Here is a 22,500-nt window from a genome sequence, read left to right as displayed (position 1 = left end):
TGTCATTCAGCAATGTTTAAACTTTACAGTAATTTTACTTTTTAGATAAGATTGCAAAGATTGTTCATTTACAGTGAACACCATTTTTATTTAACTTTACAGTAATTTAACTTTTTAGATATGATTGAAAACATTATTGTTTATTTGATACTGAGCCTTTAATTGTCATTTATAAGGGGTTTATAAAAGCATAAATAGTCCTCACTTTAGATTCGGTTACAAAACTGGATGAAGTTATGTTAATAAAGCATTTCTTAACAAACATAGTAACCATTACAATGTCTGAATAATAAGATATATAAATGTTGATTTTAATAGCTTATTAATAATGTACTAATTCATTTTGAATTGTCTTAAAAACCACCAACTACTCTTAAATACATCTGGTTTGTAAATGATGCAATACTTAATTTAGTACTGAAAAATAAATAATTAAAGAATGAAAGCACAATTATTAGGCACATGTGGTTTTAAGTCAATAATACATCACTTGAAGCTGCAGTTATAAACTGCTTACTAACATTCATTAATGTAGAGTTAATGCTTAACAAAAAACAAATTCACTAGATGCTAATGATTAGTAAATGATTCATAGTTTGTAGTTATTATAAAGTGTAACCAACATGTTTTAGGAACTTTAGTATAAAGGCTGCAAAGATTAAAAAAAAAAAAAAAAAAAAAACATGCATTTACTTGAGGGTTTACTTTAATAATTTGGGGTACTTGGTTGCAAATAAAAAAAAGCAGGAATGTCTGGAAAATGTCTGTTAAAAAAAACTGAAATGTAGCTGTTAAACTTACAGTATGTCAACATAACACTGTTCACAATTTCCTGTAGAGTCTACAGTAACTTACTGGCAGCAGTTCACCAGTAACTTACTATAAATCAATAACAGCAAAGATACTGTATTTACGTTTACAGCACCATTTATCTTGCTGTATGTGTATTAGCGGTTTTGTATATCTTTACAAATCGTGTAATTTACAAAAAATGTTAACAGTGTAACCAAGGTCAATTTCGATCTATTTGTTCCACAAAGATTTCAAATTACTTCAGAAAAAAAGTACAAGGGGTGAAATTATGGACATAGATTTTTCATTTTGGGGTTAAATATGCATTCAGTGACCTTAGAGCTCGACTATTATTGATAGACTATATCACCACAGAGACTCTGAATGGCATTTTTTACTTCCAGAACCCCGCTGTTAAGCTCCATTATGAATGTTGATGGAGGTGTAACAAACAGCCTAGTTTCTACCTTCTCAGTTTTTCAACTAAACTCAAGTATAATACATGAGCTCTTTTGGTAATGCTGGAGTACTCTTTAAAAAAAAAAAAAGAGATAGAAAAACCTGTCTTTAAAAAATATTTAACATCACAAATTCCCTGGTGCAGAGCGATGATGTCATTGGTACAGTGATGAGTGTTTGCTGTCCACTGACTCCTGCACCTGGAAAAAAAAAACTCTAATCCATTTATCTCTTTCTATTCCTGCAGTTTCAGTGCCAGTTACAGCACTGCCCTTGCCAGCCTTCCACTTACTGATGCCTATCTGCAGTGTGTGCACGGATACAAGTGTGTGTGTGTGTTTGTGTAAGTATGTACTTTAAAGGTACAGTAGAACTTATTTGTATATCACATATTTGTACTTATTATAATCTCAAACTGAAACATGACGTATCTCAAACTGAAACAAAGACAGGGCGCGGGACATGTAAAAGTTCCTCCCTTTAAAAAAAAAAAACAGCCAATAACATTACATTTTTAGCACAGTTCTGCCAGTGTGGTTGAGATAAATCACATCAAATGAAATGCAAATGAGAAGTGTCTTGAAGGGGGTGGGATATTATAGTGCATTTGACTTGTTGTCGGAAGATTGTATAATCTGTACTGAAAATGGTTTGAGAAACTGAAGTATGAGGTTTGATCCATTTTAATTGTTGATCCATTTAGGTGGAAGTGACAACCTGCAATTTTTGAATGTTTATATCTGTTAAATGGGAATTTTGTCTCTGTTTTGGAGCACACTATTGACCTTATTTAGTGATGTGTAAGTGAGATCATTTTTGCGATTGTTTTAGAAGATTCGATTCAGTTTCCTATGGGAGAAATGACCAGGAATAATAAATGGCAGAACATGATCAAACTACTTGCTCTACAAACAAATGTGTTTATGACTACACATAAAAAGTAAAATAATATAATAAGAAAACATCTGTTTGCAACATCAAGCAGCAGAACAAACTGTTTTTAACTTCTATAAATCAATGGAAGTGAATTAGAGCGGAAGTCTCAAGCCAAAATGATTAAAATGGATGCATCTGCTCGTACCTAAAGAATAAGGTCGATAACTTATACTGTAGATATACTGTATTTAAGAATAAAATGCAGATAATAACATCTAAAAAAAAGTTATCCTAATTTCAAGAGATCCTTACAGGTCTGAGTACAGATGTTACTCATATGTCTAGTAGCATATTTTTTATCAGATGTTCACTGAATGGGTCTGCTTGATTGTTTGTGTGTCTGTGACCTGTTTTTTAAATCAATTCGCAAGTTGTGGACCTAACAAAAGTTTTCAATACAAATGCACAATTATTAGTGCTTTTATTATTGGAATTTGCCCTGTTTATTTTTTATTTTTTAATAACATCAATAATTTGTAATAATAATGAATAATTTTGCATTTTATTTGTGATTTACAAAAGTTTAGATACAAACAAATCTTAACAGTCTCTGTTTAAGGATCACAAATTTAAACAACAAGAAAAAGCTAAATGAATCAAAATACCAATTAAACACTTGCATTTTGAGACTATATTTAAAACTACACGGTTTATTAGCAAGACATTTAAATTATTTAAAATAAAATACTGCATGATTGCACATAGGGCAGAATATATTTTTACATAAAGATATTAGCCAAGCTGAAGAAACGTGTTATATTATTTCATCCACGTATTTTTAAGTTTTCATAAACATTTAAATATACTCTTCTTGCGTTTAATAATGCTTTCTTTGTATTTTAATTACTTTTATAGAATTAATTTGATGCAGAAACTAAAATGGTATATGTGGTCTGTCATCATATCATCGCATAGAGTTCATCAAACAAATCAAAATAAATCTGAGAATAAAAATGCTTGGTAACACTTTAAAATAATGGTGCATTAGTTAATGTATTTACTAACATGAACAAGCAATTAGTAATACATTTATTACAGTATATATTCAACTTTGTTAATGTAAAGTTAAATAACGTTAGTTCATGTTAACTCATGGTGCATTAACTAACACAACTTTATTTTAATGTATTAGTTAATGTTGAACTATGATTAATAAATGCTTAGTAATAGTATTCATGCTTAGTTAATGTTAGTAAATGCATTAACTACAGGGTTCTGCAGATTTCATGAAGTCAAATAGCAGACTTTTAAGACCTTTTTAAGACCATTAAGAATGAAAATTTTAGACTTTTACAGAGTTAAGTTTTTTTAATGGTATGGTATTAACATGAGGAATGGTGTAATTGTTTTTACGTCTTTTCCCCTGGTTAGGGAAATTAATTTGGGAAATTTGCTGTAATAAAATGCTGTTGTTAGTTGTAACTATTTGCTTTTTTTTTTTTTTAGATGTATTGTTGGACATTGTATGGATGTCAGCCCAGTTGAATAGCTTTACTTACAAAAGCAAGATTAGGACCTGCTTAAAATTATTTAAGACCTACAACACAACATTTCAGTTAATTTAAGACTTGTTAAGACGCAGCGGACATTAAGTAACATTAACCAATAGACCACTAATCTACAGTGTTACCAAATACATATCCAACTGTTTAAAATGAAGGTTGTCCATTGTCAATATATATACAGTTGAAGTCAGAAGTATTAGCTCCCCTGTTTAACAGAGAGAAGATTTTTCTCAACACTTTTCTAAACATAATAGTTTTTATAACTTCTCAAATAACTGTTTTATTTCATCCATGATGACAGTTAATAATATTTTACTTGATATTTTCAAGACACTTCTATACAGCTTAAAGTGACATTTAAAGGCTTAACTAGGTTAATTAGGTTAACTACGCAGGCTAGGGTAATCAGTTAAGTTACTGTATAACAATGGTTTGTTCAGTAGACTATCGAAAAAATATATTGCTTATAGGGGCTAATAATTTTACCTTAAAATTGTGTTTAAAAAATAAAAACTGTTTTATTCTTGTAAAAATAAAACAAATAAGACTTTCACCAGAAAAAAAAATATTATGAGACATACTGTGAAAATTTCTGTACTCTTGTATATATATCTTTCTTTACTATGTATATATATATATATATATATATATATATATATATATATATATATATATATATATATATGTATGTATGTTTATATATATTATTAAAAATTAATAACTACTTTTATTCTAGCCGAAATAAAACAAATAAGAATTTCTCCAGAAGAAAAAATATTATCAGACATACTGTAAAAATATACTGTATATATATATATATATATACAGTTGAAGTCAGAATTATTAGCCCCCTTTTGATTTTTATTTTCTTTTTTAAATATTTCCCAAATGATGTTTAACAGAGCAATGACATTTTTACAGTATGTCTGATAATATTTTTTCTTCTGGAGAAATTCTTATTTGTTTTATTTCGGCTAGAATAAAAGTAGTTATTAATTTTTTTTAAAACATTTTTGGGACAAAATTATTAGCCCCTTTAAGCTAATTCTTTTTTGGATAGTCTACAAAACAAACCATCATCATACAATAATTTGACTAATTACCCTAACCTGCCTAGTGCACCTTATTACCCTAGTTAAGCCTTTAAATGTCACTTTAAGCTGCATAGAAGTGTCTTGAAAAATTTCAAGTAAAATGTTATTTACTGTCATCATGACAAAGATAAAATAAATCTGTTATTAGAAATAAGTTTTTAAAACTATTATGCTTAGAAATGTGCTGAAACAATCTTCCCTCCATTAAACAGAAATTGGGGAAAAAAATAAACAGGGGCGCTAATAATACAGGGGGCTAATAATTCTGACTTCAACTGTATATATATATATATATATATATATATATATATATATATATATATATATATATATATATATATATATATATATATATATACATACACTCTATATTATTTTTTTATTTATTTTTAATTGATTTTTAATATTTTTTATAAAAACATTAAAAAATCACGCTATCCTAAAACTTTGGACTGGTAGTGCATTTTACGATAAAACAAAATCCGATGATAGTTTACTACTGTACATGCTACCTAAAAACTATCTACAAAAACATTTCTAAAAATCAATCTTTTGCAAAACTGGGGTTTTCAATAAATCAGTCTAACCTGTGAAGGTGTGCCAACATGCCGATCTTATCAGCTCCTGGAGCGTCCTGTGAGATGTTGACAGGTGGAGGCTTGACTGAAGCCGGAGGAAACGTCCTGACTGTAGATGTAGATGTGTTTGAAGAGTGACCACACACTTTATCCACCTGAAAGACAGGAAGACAGAGATGTGATAGGTGTTACTCTGGGAACGCAGAACAAATGATGTAAGAGTGTGTTCGCCTTTGTGATGAATGGAACTCTAATGGAAAAGGAGAGACGGTAACAGATCACTTTAAAGCTATGAATGAATAAGTTAATTAATTGGTTGATTGAATTGAAGAAAGGATGTGAGTGTGTCAGTGTGTGTGCCTTGTATTCCAGACATTATGGAATCCAAAACGGCCCCACAAGTATAGCTACACAAGTATAGCTTTACCAGTAAATTTTGACCTCATGTGGACATTTTTTTGATTCCCATGAGGAAAAGCGGCTCATAAAACACACCAAACATGTATTTTTGAAAATCTATACATGCAGATTGTTTCCTGTGAAGGTTACGTTTAGAGGAATGGGATAGAATATACAGTTTGTACAGTAGAAAAATCATTACGTCTATGGAATATCCCCATAAAGAAAGCAGTATAAGTGTGTGTGTGTACCTTGCATTACATTTTGTAAACTAAATTTCTCGACAAGTATAGCAATAGCAGATAATTTTGACCTTGTGGGGACATTTGTTTATGTCCCCATGAGGAAAACGGCTCATAAATCACACAGAATGAGGTATTTTGAAAATGTGTCTCAACACCGTGGGAATAAGTTAAAGGTCTCCATAAAGAAAACAGCTTAATAAACAAACTAAACAATGTCTTAATGAAAAACTAAAAAAAAAAAAAATGCAGAAGGCATTGTAAAAAAGTAAAATGGCAGAAAACATCTTTAGCTCAGTATAATGACAAGGGAATAGAAAAGTCCTCATTGTGGTGGAAAAACAAATGCAATGACAGTACAGCAATCCACCAGATTTGAACTTTAATATTTCTTGACAAGTGTGTGTGTAGAAAACGAAGGCTCAATGCAAGTGATAATAGCTAAATAAAACACTGTACAAAATAAAAGCAACAGTAATAAAAACTGCTGAGAAGGAGAATATAGGCTGTCTTTTAGACTATGAGTGGCTCAAAGAAGCATTGAGAGTTGCGAAAATATTATTAAAATAAAAATCGCCTGAATTATTTGGTTGATTGTAACCCATTACATCAAAATGATCTGACATTAGCATTTAAACTTATGTCAGTTTAACTGTGAACGACAATTTTATCATCATTTTCTGTACAGCATACACTGGAATGAACATCTATAAATCAAGTCCATATTTTGTGATTCAGGTTTTTATTTATTTTTTACTTTTTTCACAGTTTTTATATGCTTTTGAATGCTTTTTGAATTGTGGGATCTTATTCTTTCTTCCAACAACTTTTTTTACCTAATAAATTCATAAAAGTGACTTTCATGAACATTTGTAATAGTTTAAAGTGATCTATTATCTGAGTTTGTGTTGTATATTATGGTACAAATACCTTGTAATAAACTGCCAGTGCATTTTTTGTTATTTTACAGACTTCTTTCTCTATAATAATAACAATAATAATAACTTACATTTATATAGCGCTTTTCAAGACACTCAAAGCACTTTAGACATTGGGGGAATCTCCTCATCCACCCCCAGTGTGCAGCATCCACCTGGATGACGCGACGGCAGCCATATTGCACCAGACCACACACTAGCTGATTGGTGGAGAGGAGACAGATCCAATTATTAAGTTAGATATAGGGATGGTTAGAACGCCATGATGGACAAAGACCAGGATAAACCTCTACTTTCTAAGGACATCCTAAAATTTTTAACGACCACAGAGAGTTTATCGTCTCATCTGAAAGACAGCACTCACTGAGCATCAATATACAGGGGCAATAGAACCCACACAAACTTAATCACTAACACCACTTCCAGCAGCAACCTAGCTTTCCCATGTGGTCTCCCATCCAGGTACTGACTGGGCACTGCTTAGCTTCAATGGGCAACCATATGATAGTTGCAGAGAGCTAGATGCTCTCTACATATATATATATATATATATATATATATATATATATATATATATATATATATATATATATATATATATATATATATATATATATATACAAAAGTCAACAGAGGAGGGATCCCATAATGCACTTTACAACCATAAATAAACTCTTGTGAATCACAAAATCTGAACTGTTATTAACATATCTTTTACAGTGTGGTAAATAAACTGTGATAATGCGAAAAGGTGTCTGAATAATATTTGCTTAGACTGTAAGTGTTTGTGTGTGTGTGTAAAAAGCAGCTTATCTCATCAGAGGCTGCTGCTGTAACACAGAATCTCAATCTGCATTTGCTTTTATATCTGCAGCTCCTTCACCTCGGTCTCATCCTCGATCTCACACACGCATTTAATCAATGGCGTTTCATCCCACTAAAAGCTCCGGCAGACGTCACCAGTCCATTAGTCAAAGCAGACCGACTTGAGCGATCCAAATGATTACCCCTGGTTTCTGCCCTCTCCTATCAGTCACCCTTAATAATGACAATTTTATTTGGCTTTAATAAATTCTTATCTCCTGCATCGTTTGTCATTGCTATGGGAGTGCGGATGCGAAGGTGGAGGTCAGGAAAAAGACAGTCTTCACTCCGCCGCTTACTTTTCAACAGTCAGGCCCAAAATTATTCATACTCCTGGCAAATTCTGACGTTGTTACTTCAACCAGCAAGTGGCTGGAACGACACAGGCTTTTCCCTAAACATAATAAGATGGCGTACAAGTAAAAGTATTTCTAGTTTATATTTACCTTTGAACAAAAAGTGACAGTCAGCAGAATCAGACTTGACTGTATGTGGATACATGTACAAAAATGGCGCACAAGCTATGTTCACTCAGGAATTACCAGTAGACTTCACAGATCATTTTCCTTTATGATTGAAATTTTAGATAAAATAAAAACTTACCACACACTCTCAGAAATAAAGGGACAGAATCTGTCACTGGGGCGGTACATTTTTGTTCCTAACAGGTCCTTAAAGGTACATATTAATACCAAAAAAGTACAAATGTGGACCTCATAGTACCTTAAGGACACAAAAGTGAATCTAGTGAAGGCAGGGGCGTCACTAGACCCATTTACTGGGGCACGATGGATGTCCAGCGGTCTCTAGCCACCGGCGCCTAGGCTGCAGCTCTGCACAAGAAGTTTAGCCAGAGGAGAAATAGTCATGCCCAACTGAGCCTGGTTTCTCTCAAAGTTTTTTTTTTTTTTTTTTTCCTCACTTTCGTCAATTTGTGAGGTTTGTTCCTCGCGACTGGCTTGCATGGTTTAGGAATTGTGGTGCTGCACATGGATTTGCTCTTCAGTGTTTGGACTTTCAGGAGTGAAAGTTGGGTAGTCCTTTATTGTGGTGGGCATATCTCTTATTTTCACATCCCAATGTTGACTGGTATGGATCACAAGGAGAACTACAATCTGCAACTGATAAGAACTACAAATCCCATGCACCACACACACACGCACCAATTCCAGTTATCTACCTGATTGTGCGCACACAGCTGGAAGCTCATCACAGACTGATTACAAGAACTATAGACACCTCATTCACACATACGCACACTTTGCTGAGTCTTGTGATCTGTAAGTGAGCCTTACTAAAGCATTTTACTTGTCTTACTGTGGTTTTTACCTTTGCTTTGTTTTACTGTTTCTGTTGTTTTGCCGCCTGTCTTAACAATTCTCCTGTATTCTGACCACTCTTTTGTATTATTTGCATGCTCCTGTCTGTCCCTGTTTTGATGTTTTTGATATATGCACTTGGATCCCCATCTCTGTTGTACCCCGACTCATTACATATTTAAAATCAAGCCGAAATGTTTGTAATATTGGTTGTCAAATGGGTTATCGACAAATGTTAATACTTGTGTATATAATCATTATTATACACTCTATAACATTTATTTAACAATATTTTACATCTATAAATATAGGTGCTAGTTTATAATGATCTCCAAGGTCCACATTATAGTACCTACTATGGTACTTTTTTTTTTTTTAATGTCCTAAAGAAAAGCTAAAATAGCTTGATATGAAAACATAAAATGCTAAATCCATTCATTTTCATGTCCACTTAGTCCTTTTATTAATCCAGGGTCGCCACAGCGGAACAAACCGCCAACTTATCCAGCACGTTTTTACCCAATGGATGCCCTTCCAGCCGCAACCCACCTCTGGGAAACATCCACACATACACACACTCATATACTACAGACAATTTAGCCTACCCAATTCACCTGTACTGCTTGTCTTTCGACCGTGGGGGAAACTGGTGCACCCGGAGGAAACCCACACGAACGCAGGGAGAAAATGCTAAATGTCACTCATAATTAAATCTAAATGCAAGTCAAATTTTCAAATCTCTAAAACGTGTCTCAGAGTAAGAAAGCTTGAATGTTCTCAAGGGGATCACACATTCACAAAAGCCTGTCCTGCTATAATACATTATTTTTGCTTTAATAAATATTGAATAAATGAATTGACACCTAATGCAAAAATAATAATAATAAAAGGACTAAAGTGTAATATCCGAAATAAGCAACTCCAAAAAACACATGCTGAGTCTTTAAGAATCAGATGTCATTTTGGACACCATACCAGTGTAAAAGAAAAGCACATTTAAAGAATTTATTAGGCCACAGAATATTTAAGATACCTGATATCAGTGCACATAATAGAATTACGGTCTTGTGCAAACATTATGAAACACTGACATGTGTTAAAAATCAGCTTTAATAAGTAATAAGAAACCAAATCAATGCCTTTCTTTTACTCTTAGAAGCTTTCAAGACTGCGGGAAAAAACATTATGAACATCAGCCAAAAAATGTGGGAGTGCTGGGAAAATATTTGTGTTTTGATTTTGTTGTATTCGCTGCAGTTTATTGATTTACCCTCTATTGTAAATATTTTTTCCTTTTCCTTTTTAACGAACAGCATGGGAACCGTCGTTTCCCCGTAAATAAACCCAGTGGTGGAGTTCAGACAGAGATCTCAGATACACAGTGATTATCAATGATCCGAGACTGATTTATCCGGTTCTGTCTGTGAGTAATTTCTGCAGACTTAGATTAGAAATCATCTGCAGTTCTGATACAGTTTGTCAAAAAATATATGAATAAATAATTTTTGGATTCAGTATAAAGTCCAATTCAGATGCAAGGAGTTTCTTATGCATGGATTTTCTTTATATCCGGAAAAGTTTCCTTATGTCCGGATTCATTTAGTTTCCATTCAGAAAGTCTGGGAGCTTTTTCATTTTCCCTGTGAGACTTGGCTAATTTTATAAGTTTATACAATTTAAATACCCACCCCCCAAAAAAAATCTTCTAGAACACCCATGAGTCCACAAAGTGGAGCAAATGGATTTGCTATTTACACAATGTGGCGGAAAATGAGAAAATTAGGCGGTCTGAAACTAGCAACAGGTCAGGGCAAACACCTCAAAGCCAGTTCCTGGAGCGCCGCAGCTCTGCACAGTTTAGTTCCAATCCTAATTAAATACACCTGATCAAACTAAATGAGTGCTTTAGAAATGTTTGATACCTACAGGTAGATATGTTGAAGCAGGGCTGGAACTAAACTCTGCAGGGCTCCAGCCCTCCAGGTACTCACTTTGACACACCTGCTCTAAGTTAACCTCAGTTAGATGGCTTCACCCACAATATTCTTACCTTGCCCCTCTTATTGTTAAGCTGGAAACACGTGCAAATGCAATAGACCAGAAATGCAAGCTCGTGCAAGTTTTGCATGATGAACTCTGACCTGCAAAATTACATAATGTGATTGTGTTAGACCAATAGAAGATCAAAACATGAACATGGAGCAATGGCTAATCATCTTGTTTTATTCTGCCACTTTTCCCAGCTTCATGCAACAGAATTTTAGAAGGTCAAACTTTAGTGTGTTACTAGGGTTGTTCCGATACCGATATTAGTGTCGGAAATACTACTACGATACTGCAAAAATTCTGGCATCGGTTTCAGTGAGTATTCTAAACCATAAACAATCCAATCCCATCTTTTTTACATGAGACATATGCCCACTATCTTTGCTCATCACTGCAAACCTGGAGTCAGTTCTTCTTCACTGCTCAAAATACAAACACAGGGAGTTGTGCTTTGTTGCCACAACAACCACAGTTAGAGCAACAAAGAAAAAGAGGATAAGAAATGTTATATGTAGAAATGTATAATAAAAATATTCTAGTTTACAGTTTGTAGTTGTTCATGTTTTGTTAAATAGGTAAGTCTGAAGCACACCTAATATCCGTCAATTAAAGCAAAGTTAGTAGAAGTATACACACAACTATTTCTACAGATACACACTCAGGAATTGGTTCAGTACTCTGTTTTGACTGATACCTTGAGCTCAGGTATCAGAATCGGTATCAGGAAGGGGAAAAGAGAATCGGAACAGCCATATATGTTAAGAGAAAATGATACGAAAAAAAAAGCCCCATCCCGTACTCAATATTCCATTTCAGTTGGAAGTACATCAGCATACTGAATTTGAAGTTTTGCCAATGTCCGGTTCACACATACTTAAAAAACAGGATTTTTAATGAGAATCAAAAGAAAGAGGTGGAATTGACCTCAGTGAAGCCCTGATCTCTGACGTTAAAAACAATGGTTGATCATTCCACTGCTCAACTGCTACTCAATTAGCCACTGTTGAAAGCAGAGGTTTGCTGTTGTCTGGTGAACATGCGTGCACCTGTCTGGCCTTGTAATATCTGTTAAATGCCAGTGTGTGAAACATTCAGGGTATGATTAGAAGGGTCTGAATGGTGCTTTATCCCATGCAGATGGGAGTCTCAGAGGAAGACACATGCGTCTGGCCTTGAGCTACAAACCCGACTGTGTATTTGCGGTGGTGGCAGGCGGTTTGGCTGCAGTAGGCAATGAGGAAGGCCAATTTAAAAGCATGTGATCTTTATGTGCCCACCGGTGAACAAGCAAATCTATATCTCTTTTAGAGGACTTTCTGTTTTAAGGACTGAGTTTTCCTTCAGTCAACGTGTTTGTGTAAGTCTCTCTCTGGGGGTGTATTGAGTTTCATAGTGTAGTGTTAGTGTGTGATGAAGTTTGTTGATGTAAGAATCTGCTCCAGAGGCAACGCAACATTCTCAGTGCTCTTTTGCCCTAAACCTAATGCATTCTGGGAAATGAGCTCACACACACACACAAAAAATGTAAATTAATGCTTGTTATCTAGCATAGGTAAAAGCACACAGGGTGAATATGAAAACTGTTTGTCATTTTAAGAGGCAATATGATGTGTAGACAGATATAGAGCATAAGACAGACTAATAGATTTAATGTTAGATAAAAAGGAATGATCAATAAAACAAAAAAAAACAAATCATTATCAATAGAAATGACAAATCGATAGGCAGACACGTATACATATACACAGACAAACAAGCAGATAGACAAACAGACAGAGACAAACAGAAAGAGATAAACAAGATGAAAAAGAAAGATGAAAATAGGCATACAGACAAAAGTAGAAAAAACAGACAGATATAAAAACAGAGAAAGACAAACTAAAGTAGACAGACAGACAGACAAAAGCAGACAGACCCCAAAAGACAGACAGAAAGATAGAGACCCAAAACGACAGACAGACTCAAAAAGACAGACAGACAGACCCAAAATGACAGACAGACCCAAAAAGACAGACAGACAGACCCAAAATGACAGACAGACACAGAGAAAAAGGCCCAAAATGACAGAGAGACCAGACAAACCCAAAATGACAGACAAACAGACAGACAGACCCAAAACGACAGACAGACAAAAAATGGAAAACAGACAGACCCAAAATGACAGACACAGAGAAAAAGGCCCGAAATGACAGAGAGACCAGAGAAACCCAAAATGACAGACAGACAGACAGACAGGCATACAGACAGACAGACACAAAATGACAAACAGACAAAGAGAGAGACCCAAAATGACAGACAGACAGACAAACCGACACAAAATGACAAACAGACAGACCCAAAATGACAGACAGACACCGAAAGAAACAGAAAGACAGACAGACCCAAAAAGACAGACAGACACAGAGAAAAAGGCCCAAAATGACAGAGACAAGATAACCTCAAGACAGACAGACAGACAGACCCAAAATGACAGACAGACAGACACAAAATGACAGACAGAGAGAGACCCAAAACGACAGACAACATAAAATGAAAAACAGACAGACCCAAAATGACAGACAGACACAAAGAAAAAAGGCCCAAAATGAAAAAGAGACCAGATAAACCCAAAATGACAGACAGACAGACAGACAGACAGACAGACACAAAATGACAAACAAACACAGAGAGAGACACAAAATGACAGACAGACACAAAATGACAGACACCGAGAGAGACCCAAAATGACAGACAGACAGACAGACACAAAATGACAAACAGACAGACCTAAAATTACAGACAGACACAGAGAGAAAGAACCAAAATGACAGACAGACCCAAAAAGACAGACAGATAATATAAAGTCAAGCCCCAAAGTTATTAATACCCCTGGAGTTATAATCATATGGACGGAGGGACAGACAGACAAAAAGATAGATTTTTGTACATTTTGAAAGGAGATGCTGAAATAAGTAAGTAATCATTGTTGTTTTGAGTAAGATCTCAGCAGTGTTGAATTAAACAGTGTTCAGTCTGAGGCCTGTGGTTGTGCCAGTATAAGAGCAAAAGCCAGTTTCAGTGTTTAGTTCGCGGCTTGTTTTTCATTCTGCTCTGGCTTTGAGTGAGTGTTTGAACTAAGATTCTCTGGCTGCTTTGTTTGGCTACATTGTTGCCACGCTGATGCTCACATTTACACAATCAGCTGATTAATGATCTGTGTGTGTGTGTGTGTGTGTGTGTGTGTGTGTGTGTGTGTGTGTGTGTGTGTGTGTGTGTGTGTGTGTCTGTGTGTGTGTGTTCTGTTTGGGAACTCTGCATCTCCACATCCAATCTACCCTAATAACAGCTCAAACAGAGCCACGTGCAGCTGAATTGTTTATATGTGCCGCACATCAACAATACAATTCTGAAAATCTGCAATGGAAAAAAAACCCAGCATTTAAAGTCTGAACAATTTCAATCAACACTTAAAATACTTTATATAAATAGGTTTCCATGAGTTTGTTTCCACTTGTTTTGTCAGCTTTTTTAAACTTCAACATGCAAAGACAGTACTTTGTGTCAAGCTTTTGTTTCAACAAGAAGTACATTAAATTAACAAAACCTGGAAATCAAAATCCCAAAATACTTTAAGTATTTAGTTCAGGTCTAACCTAAGCTGTTATCTAAAGCAGGTGTGTCCGAATTCAATCCTGGAGGGCTGGTGTCCTGCATATTTTAGTTCCAACACCAATTAAACACACCTGAACCAACTAATCAAGCTTGTATGCTAGAAACTTCAGAGAAAGTGTGTAAAGGAAGTTGGAGCTAAACTATGCACGACACCAGCCCTCCAGGATCGCGTTTGGACACCCCTGATCTAGAGCTACTAACTATTCTTTAAGTTGAACTACATCAAGTTAAACTTAACTGGGAAAAAAAGTTCTTGAAAATGTAAAAAAAATAAATAAATAAAAAACCAAAAAGCTAAATATACATAAGTACAATAGCAAAGTGAAGTAAAACAATTCAATACACGTACTTAGTCCACACACAGTATTTTAAGGGATCAATGTTATTAAAATAAACAAAATGTTAAAGAATGAGGATCCATTTCAAATTATATTTTAGCATCAATGAGTTTCTGCTAATAGTTTGTTTTTTACATTCTATTTAATTCAATGTTTTTTGTTGCAATGTTTTTATAAATATCTATTTTTTAATATAGGTCTGGTTCTCAAATCTGATTGGCTGATCGTTGTGTAATATCCTGCAATAACAGCATCGTACAGCCTCTTCACCCTTGTGTATTCTTCCACCCACATAGAGTGACAGCAGATCAATAAACTCACTACAGTTTGACAAATATTGCCGCTGTTAGACAACATAACGTACATTAGAGCCTTTTTTAGGCAAGAATGTAGTTGTTTAGATTGCAACTATGCAGTTTATTTATAAGGATAGTGCCTATTTTAAAATATTTAAAATTTTTGAGATACAGCACGTCAGCATCCATCAGCATGTAATACTGAGCAGAGCAAAGACGATTGAAGTTCCGCCACAAGATGGCGACAGAGACCGCATAAAAAAAACTGTCGGAGAAGAAAAGCTAATAGCTGATCAAATCATTTTAAAATGGGTAAGTGACTAAGTCGATCTCTCTCGTTTGTATGTTGTAGTGCTCTATTTATACTATTGTCTAGTAGTGTTTATAGTGTTACCTTTGCTTTGGCTTTTTTGGGGTTAATTATTGTGGTATCCCAACAGAGAATTACTGGGAAATCTCTGTAGACTGATGGCATTTAAAGCTATTCAGCCTTATAATTTTAAATGTAAGCAAAATCACCTGTTTTGTCATCACTTTAGACATTACGCTAGAGAATCATTCAAATCTAGCTCTAAAGTGATCTTGGTGGATTAGTAACCGTTTCTGCTGTCTGAGGGTCAGCTGCAGATATGAATGAATGGTGGAAGAAATTTGTTCCTCATGCAATAAATTTTTAGACTCTCCGTGTTTGATGTTCTTTTTTAATATACATGATTATGCTGTCAAACTGTTGTATAAACAGAGTAGCAGTGCAATATGGTTGTAAATCATCACTGTTGGGACATTAAGGCACTCAGCTTAATACTAAATATCATGAGTTAAATCATATATACACACAAGTTAAATATCTTTCCCAGACATGGGTTGCGGCTGGAAGGGCATCCGCTGCGTGAAAACTTGCTGGATAAGTTGGCGGTTCATCCCGCTGTGGCGACCCCAGATTAATAAACGGACTAAGCCGACAAGACAATAAATGAATGAATGAAGGTTAATATCATTAAGTGTAACTAAAATAATGATAATTATTCTGAATAATAAGTATATCTTGAGAAATATCTGAAAAAAATATATATATTGAGTTCACATTGCCACATTTGTTTAAGCAACAAAAATGTTTTAAGTTTCAGTGTTTTTGTCAACTGTAATAACCCTAGAACTGAACAAGTATTTTCGTTCATCAGCAACACCCAGAAGGCTGTTCAATAATATGGTGCAACTGATGATCTCTACAGTTAAAAAGCGTGCATCATCTGGATTTTATCCTACAATAATTTCAGTCACCAGCACAGATCATCAATTACCAGCCCACAACACCCTTAGGAAAAAAAGAGACAGACAGAAATCTTCAGCAAGGCTCAAACTGAAGCACATCCAGCGTTTTATGCTTTGTATTTGAAAACTGATAGACGTGACAGGTGGAGGCTTTCAGTGGAATTCACAACTATCAAACAAATAATAATCAAAGGCATCACTGCCATGGACATTTCTAAGCTGTGCATTGCTGTGTGTGTGTGTTTCCTTTATGCTTTCTCTGTCTCTCCTCACTCTTGCTCAGCCAAGAATGTGGTCGGGATACACACACTCCAGCACAGAGAGTTTCCCATGTTTAAATCATTCACTCTCTTCTCCTTATGAACACAAACACATACACACACACACACGCACACACAAGCACACACAAGCACACACAAGCACACACACACACACAAGCACGCTGAGGATCTGAATTGAGACGGCCTGACTCAGCTTATTTTGCTGATCTTGAGTGGTTCCTCTACTGTCCTCTCTGATTTCTTCTCTCTTGGACTCAATACTCTGTCTTCCCTGATGTCCTCACTTCTCCTCATCTCGCTCTTGTACGTTCCCCTCAGACTCCTCTTTTTTTCTTTTCCCACTCTTCTCCAAACTTCTCACCTTGTCCTGCTCTTCTTGTCCAAATCTACTCTACATTCTGTGTCCACGACCTCTTATACACACACCACTACTCATTCTTGTCCTACTTCTACCTTTTTCTCTCTCTCATTGCCTCCCATTTTTTCCTCATCCCACTTTTCTACCATCCTCTCAGATCTCCTCCTTTCTCTTCATCCCCCTTTTCTACCATCCTCCCAGATGTCCCCTTTTCTCCTCATCCCACTCTTCTACCATCCTCCCAGATATCCCATTTTCTCCTCATCCCGCTCTTCTACCATCCTCTCAGATCTTCTCATCCCACTTTATTCTCCTTACACTGGCTGCTTGCTAAACTGTTTATCTAACCAACCTTCTGTCTCGCTACAATCCAACCCGCTCTTTAAGATCTCAAAACTTTGTACCCCTGGTAGTTCAAAGAATAGCTAAGTCCACTAAAGGAGGTCACGTCTTCTCATTTATGGCTCCTAAACTCAGGAATAGCCTTCCGGATAATGTCAGAGGCTCAGACACACTTTCTCATTTCAAAATTAAACTAATTAATTCATTTTCTTTTCAGTTTAGTCCCTTTATTAATTCGGGGTCGCCACAATGGAATGAACCGCCAACTCTTCCATCACATATTTTATGCAGCGGATGCCCTTCCAGCTGCAACCCATCACTGGGAAACATCCATGCACACTTATTCACACACATACACTACATACAGTTTAGCTTACTTAATTATATAATTAAGTATATGTATACTTATACCGCATGTCTTTGGACTAAACTGTCGAAATACTATATACATCTATATACCAGGGCATTAGGACCCTCACAGACCACAGGTTAAGTGCCCCCTGCTGGCCTTACTAACACCACTTCCGGCAGTGTGGTCTCCCATCCAGGTACTGACCGGGAGCAGCCCTGCTTAACTTCAGTGGGCAACCATGTGAGGGTTGCAGAGAGCTGCTGGCTTAACTTTAACTTTAGATCCGTTACCATGATGGTTTTTTATAATTGTGTTTTGTGTGAAGTAGTATATTTCTCTGCTTGTGGGAAAAGTTATGATTTGTTTTTGTCTGTGTTACAAAATATATCATGTGTAGATATTAGAACTTCAAAACTATGGCGTATTAACACTATAAATGAATGAAATAAGGTAGTTTACCATCAGAATTTCACATTTCTTTTAAGGTTTGTACTGCTTTTTTAACAGTAAAATACTGTGTAATACATTTAGGTTTTTTTTTTTTTTTGGGGGGGGGGGGGGGGGGGGGTAGTTTTACCTCATCCCACTCCTCTCACATTTGCTTGTTTCTCCTCACCCCACTTCAATTATTTCTAATTTACTCCTCATCCTGCTACTCTCCTGTCCTCTCAGGTCTCCTCTCCTTGACTCAGTCCTTTACCTTACCTTTCTCTTAAATCTCCTCTTCTTGCTCCTCATCTGATCTACTCTCAGATCTCTCGTTCTCCTCATCTCCTCTACTGCCTTCTCAGATCTTGTTTTCTCTCCTGCACAGTTCCCTTCGAACTCTGTTTACAATCATATTTTTCTCTGCAGTTTGTCATTATTGCTCACACATGATTTGCAGTCTGGTTTCCCAGCAAGCGGATGTCGCCAGCCTCTAATGTTCCCGCCTCTCCAAAATATCAATGTAAACAACATTTTGAAAGATGATGCACTGGGAAAACAAATCAGACAGATCTCTGTTTAGAAACCATAAATGTGCAATAACAAGAAAAAGGAAATTCACCCACGTCATTTAAACATCTGGCGCCTGTAACAGCCAAACCATTGAATTACATTACAATTTGGCTCATTATCTGATGTGAATTTTTCCAAATAAATAAATAAGCCGGCTCATTAAATTACATTAAATTAATAAAAATAAAAAAAATCTATAAAAATGAAATAAATTAATATAAAATACAACGAAAATTTAAATCAAAATTATATGAAAATTAAATTCATAAAAATGAAATTAATAAAATGAAAATGAAAATAAATTACAATTGAAATAAATTTAAATACATTTAAAACTAAATTAAATTAAATAAAAAAAATTAAGTAAATAAAAATAAAATTAAATATTATGAAATACATTAAATTAAATTATTAAAAATAAAATAAAAAAATGAAATGAAATGAAATAGTATGAAATACAATAGAAAATTTAAATAAATTAAGTTAAATTAAAAATTATATAAAGTTTAATTGTATAAAAAAAATAAAATGAAAATACAATAAAATAAATTGCAATTAAATTAAAATAAAAACAAAATTAAATTTATAAAAATTAAATTAATAAAAATTAAATTCATAAAAATAAAATGTATTAAAATAAAATAAAATAAAATAAAATAAAATAATTTAATTTTATTTTATTTTATTTTATTTTATTTTATTTTATTTTATTTTATTTTATTTTATTTTATTTTATTTTATTTTATTTAAAATAAATATAAAATAAAATAAAATAAATATAAAAAATAGAATAGAATAGAATTGACTTAAATTTAATTGAATCGAATTTATAGAATTAATTTATCAAAGTTATAGTGCTGGTTTCATGCCACTTATTAAGATAGCACATTATAATTAAAAACTATGTTGATAAAAATCTGCAGAAGTCAGCATCAGAGCTCTGATTTGATTCTTCATTTCCAAACCTGTTCCACATTTTCTAATATTAAAGCTCTCCGGCCCAAACGCAAACACTGCAATGAATGTTTAAATTCATATAATCTTAAAATATATCCTCCCATATTTACAATCCAAACATTTCTAAACAGAGTCTCATTTTCTCCTAATCACTCACATCAAATGGACCTTAACTCCATGAAGTCCTATTGCATCAATGCACATAATCATTTCCTGTATCCATAAATCTGTGTTCGCAGGAATGATTATATGGTACCAGGGGATGAAGACTGCACTCTCAGCATCAGGAAAGACTGAAAAAGAATAGGGAAAATGAGGGGAAAAAAACATAAGTGGGGGTCTTTCCAGGATTCAGGTCGGAAAATAAATCGCTCTGCTGAGGATTATAAACTCGGTGAGGTAATTGATTCCACAATTTTTACTCATGATAAAGATGAATTGCTGGAGGGAGAGATACCATGATGTGGCACTTTCCATAAATAGAGTTGTACATTTCTTTTCTTTTTGAAGGGGTCGATATCAATACTATAAGTGCACTTGTATTTTATTATGTTTGCAAAAAAAAGTCTCAAGTATTATAGCAAACAAAATCAATAAGAAGCCCCCTAAAAAGAGGTGCATTAAAATAAAATTAAATGAAAATGCCTTACATGCTCGGTTCAGACCGCATGATGAAAAAGTGAAGTGAATAAAGCAATTAGGTAAATTAGAGAGAGAGTCACAGGGCTCTTTTGCTGACCCTTTCTCTCATCGCTGGCTATGTTCTGGGCTTTGGAAATCATTTCTAATCCCAGGGGCCTTGTTTCCATTATCTAAAAAGCACAAGCTACTATTAAAATTCCTGTGTAAGACTGTAATTAGAGCCCTCAGTTAAACCTCGGAGGAAATAAGGTAGAGCAGCAAGGCTCGGGAAGGCGGATCATGACTTATTACATTTTTCTCGATTTTGCCTGACATTTGCTTTTGGTTGTCATCTGCCATGCACTCATGGGTCACAGAAAGACTGTTTCTACATGGAGACACAATAAGACCTCACAACACCTCGACTGAACCCTAACCTCATGTTTCCAGTAGGAAAAAACATTGCAGGGTAAATCCCATAGTTCCATCAAGCAGAAGAATTATTAATGGACCGTAAAGATGTTGAAATATGCAATGATCTCTAAAAAAAACCCTACAAATATGGAGAAAGCTACTTGGAAGATAGAAAAAAAAACTTAACGAAGAGTTAAAAAGACAAACATCGAGAGATGAGAGGAAGAGAGATCTTACACGCCCTAAAAAACAGCAAGGATTATACAGTTTATCCAAAAACAAATAGACAAAACTACAGTATGAGTCAAAAACAGATATATTCTAGGCCGCAACACCAAGCAATGTTCAGTACACTGGTTTTACTCTCCCCCGAGCTGTAGTCATTAAGCAGTCTAAAGTGGCTTTCACACTGTATATGGAAAGCGAGACCCTATGAAACCCATTCTTTTCAATGGCTTGCAAAGTTTTGCTGCTGCCCCAACCAAAACTCAACAGCAGCAAAGCACACCATTGATTATTTTGCACACCATGGCCAAACTTCAAAATAGCTCAAACTTCCTCTCTGTAGATAGTTCCCTTATATTTAACATATATTTATCTTTGGATGAAATGAATGAGGTAAGGATGTAAAACTAAATGCACTAAAATCATGTGTGAAAAGTACATTTATATTTAGTACACTAGTTCATGCTGCTTGCTATAGTGCTGCCGTGCTGTCATATCAATGATAGTAAAATTATGTCTCTTTTTCATTGTCAATAAATTGCTGTTATGCGATTTTTTTTAATCAGTAAATTTAATAGTAATTAAATAATAGTAAAAAGTAATTGGGTAAAAAAAAAATGTTAAAGTCTTACAAATAACTTTGCATTATATATTTTAAATGAATAAATAACTACTACATACCATTTTCAGTTTTAGTTTTTGGCATAAGTGCATTCAGAATTCTTGAGAAAATTAATTTTGGAGCATCCCTAAATACAAATAAACTTTAAGGATCCAGTAGTCAAGACTGAGTAGGAAGTGCACAGGCCCTTCTCTGCTGTGATCTTGCTCCACTGCTCTTATTCGGTCTCTTCAACAGTTCAATAACCAGGGGGGTTTCTAAGCCATAACATTGTTGTCACCAAGCATTTTCCAGAGATTATCAATCAGATTTCATTATTTGTTTTGATTTCAACTTCAAGGAAATGGTTTGCAGTACGTGTTTTGCATGGCGGGGCTCATTGTTCTAAATCAATGGTCTCAAACTCCGTTCCTACAGGGAATTTACATTTAGCTGCCAGATTTACACCAGCAATGGTGAGGAATCTGAAATTGTTGTCTAATTTTGATCATTTCTCTTTTTCAAATAATTCTTATGGTGCACCAGTATTTTTTTTTTAATTAGCCAAAAAATGCATATTATGGGTCAAAATTATAGATTTTTTAATGACAAAAATTACTA

At 34.5% G+C, this 22,500-nt stretch overlaps 1 protein-coding gene across 2 annotated transcripts in view; it reads right to left on the bottom strand.

Moving 5' to 3' along the window:
• Positions 1-22,500, bottom strand: part of gpc5c (glypican 5c) — a 295,133-nt gene that overhangs the window by 189,651 nt on the left and 82,982 nt on the right. For both annotated transcript variants that reach the window (XM_005171430.6, XM_005171431.6), the window contains exon 4: positions 5,374-5,519. In XM_005171430.6, the coding sequence (XP_005171487.3) occupies positions 5,374-5,519 (146 nt within the window). The remainder of the gene's footprint in view (positions 1-5,373; positions 5,520-22,500) is intronic.

The sequence above is a fragment of the Danio rerio genome, chromosome 2 (genome assembly GCF_049306965.1).
Source record: "Danio rerio strain Tuebingen ecotype United States chromosome 2, GRCz12tu, whole genome shotgun sequence".
Classification (NCBI taxonomy): domain Eukaryota; kingdom Metazoa; phylum Chordata; class Actinopteri; order Cypriniformes; family Danionidae; genus Danio; species Danio rerio.
Note: the sequence above shows the minus strand (reverse complement) of the source record. Positions and strands in the feature narration are given on the sequence as shown.